The sequence below is a fragment of the Palaemon carinicauda genome, chromosome 8 (genome assembly GCF_036898095.1).
Source record: "Palaemon carinicauda isolate YSFRI2023 chromosome 8, ASM3689809v2, whole genome shotgun sequence".
Taxonomy (NCBI): domain Eukaryota; kingdom Metazoa; phylum Arthropoda; class Malacostraca; order Decapoda; family Palaemonidae; genus Palaemon; species Palaemon carinicauda.
The window spans coordinates 162435961-162438460 of NC_090732.1; the positions used below are offsets into that span (position 1 = coordinate 162435961).

Sequence of the window (2500 nt, forward strand, 5' to 3'; positions counted from 1 at the left end):
CTGTTTCCACATTTTGCTCAGGAAGTTCATCCTGGGATTTCTTTTGCTCCCGGTCAAAATCTTTCTCATACGCTAAAGGGTTCTGGGTCTCGTCCAGCCTGCAAAATTGAAGGGTAAATGCTTTAATTCCATAAGCACATATGTCCCTGATATATTCTTATGCTAAAGCCAATAGCGTAGATAGCTAAATTGCCTTATAATAAAGGGGGGAAGAGTGGTTCTTAACATAGGAGGTAATAGAGGTTTGTCTTGATGTTAAAGCTAATAGCATAGGCAGCCAAATGGCTTTATAATAAAGAGGGAGATGGGTGATTCTTAACGTAAAAGGTAATAGAGGTTTATCTTGACCTGAATTCAATAAGCATACTCGAGTTTATCATTACATCTTATTACTAAAGACTTAATAACTAAAAGCAGGTGAAGAAAAGTTAGGTTCTTTCCAAAATCTCTTTAAAGGTGTCCAGAAATGTAAATTTTACCCGAACCGTAGAAAACCTATGGGGTTATATCTGCTGTACCGCATGTGTTTCATACATGCTCATACACTGTAGCGGTTTTGCTTTATTATCTTATCGCTCGCTCTTTCCTGCAATGTTAATAAACCAACCTGTGTAAGCATGCTAGCTTATGTTTTATTTTGTTTGAATTTATGTGACGCTCTTGCTTGCAACTTCTTGTATATAAACTCGATGATTGTTTAAAAAAATTAGTTGCATTCACATCGCCTCTCAGTTATCACCTAACGGCTCACTCACCCAATTGGTCACTCCGGGGTCACCAGTTGTGCGAGTGAGCCATTAGGTGATAACTGAGAGACGAGGTGAAAGCAACTAAACTCTATCAAACAACCATCGAGTTTATATACAAGGACTTGCGAGCAAGAACGTCACAAAAATTCAAACAAAATAAAACATGAGCTAGCATGCTTACACAGGTTGGTCTATTAGCAATGTAGGGAAGAGCGAATGTTAAGATAAAAAAAGCAAAACCGTTAGTGTATGAGGGTGTATGAAACACGTGCCGTACACTGCTGGTTTATTGCCTCTTTTCATCTTTAGAATAATTATCGAAAATGCTGTCAAAATGCTCATCATAGCTTTAACTCTAATTAAAGTATAAGTGCACATGTCTTTGTTTGTAAAATTGTAATTTTCTCAAAAGATATTTTGTTATCATCGTCAACTATAAACTGCTGTAACATAACAATGTCCAAACATAGTCATGAGTACTCTAAGGATTCTTCTGAATGATAGATGCAGAAGCTACACGAAACTGTCCTTATTCTAATTCTAATAGCCAGACATTGGAATACCATGGGTATATAAGCTATGGTACAACCCAAGGCTAGAGAATGGTTTGATTTTCGAGTCTCGACTAAAAGGGCTGCTTTCCATTGCTAAAGTTTTCTACCCTTACAAAGTGCAAAGTAGCCACTGAACAATAACAGTACAGTAGTTAAACCCTTGAGTATTTTACTACTCTCAATTGTATGAATTGTCAATTGTACAAGACAAACTAATTAATGAACATAGATAGGCCAGTGTAGTTAGTGAACATTTAAACAGTAAAAAAATGGGCCTGAGGAATGATCCAATCTAGTATTATCTGGCCAGTCCAAAGAACCCAATCCTTTTGTTTTTAGAGGATCCTCGTTTCTATATCACTTAGGATTTAGATTTCTATAGTCAGGAAATGGAAGTATAAATAATGCCGTTAACATTACTGCATTATGCAATTTTTGACAGCCTGATTCTTCTGTCTTGCGAGCGCCCGATAAAAAAAAAAAAAAAAAATTCTATAGGCAGGAAATGAAAGTATAAATAATGCCGTTAACATTACAGCATTATGCAATTTTTAACAGCCTGATTCTTCTGTCTTGCGAGCGCCCGATAAAAAAAAAAAAAAAAAAAAAAAAAAAAAATTATATAGGCAGGAAATGAAAGTATAAATAATGCCGATAACATTACAGCATTATGCAATTTTTGACAGCATGATTCTTCTTTCTTGCGAGCGCCCGATAAGAAAAAAAAAAAAAAAAAAAAAAAAAAAAAACCTTGGACTGCTCCAAAGGAATTGGTAGATCTTCCCCATAAAAGACGAAATAATATTAGTCAGGGAAAATAGGAAAAGAAAGAGAACTACAGATTTTGGAATATATGGCGAAACATTAGTCACAGAACTTTGAAATCAGAGTATTGCTACATTACAGAGGTAAAATGTGGAAATTTATGTGATAATATTAGTCACAGAACTTTGCAATCTGAGTATTTTTAACTTGCAGAGGTAAAATGTGGAAATTGATGTGAAAATGTCAGTCCATAGAACCTTGCAATACCAGTATTCCTAACTTACAGAGGTAAAATATGGAAATTTATGTGATAATATTAGTCACAGAACCTTGCAATCCAAGTAGGTCTATTGCTAAGTTGCAGACATAAAATGTGGAAATTGATCTGAAAATGTTAGTCACAGAACCTTGCAATCCAAGTAGGCCTATTGC

At 35.2% G+C, this 2500-nt stretch overlaps 1 protein-coding gene across 2 annotated transcripts in view; it reads right to left on the reverse strand.

Moving 5' to 3' along the window:
- The window catches only part of LOC137646078 (uncharacterized), a 6743-nt gene that overhangs the window by 1621 nt on the left and 2622 nt on the right, over window positions 1–2500 (reverse strand). For both annotated transcript variants that reach the window (XM_068379248.1, XM_068379249.1), the window contains exon 3: window positions 1–98. This exon is cut by the window's left edge and continues 1621 nt beyond it. In XM_068379248.1, coding sequence (XP_068235349.1) covers window positions 1–98 — 98 coding nt within the window. The remainder of the gene's footprint in view (window positions 99–2500) is intronic.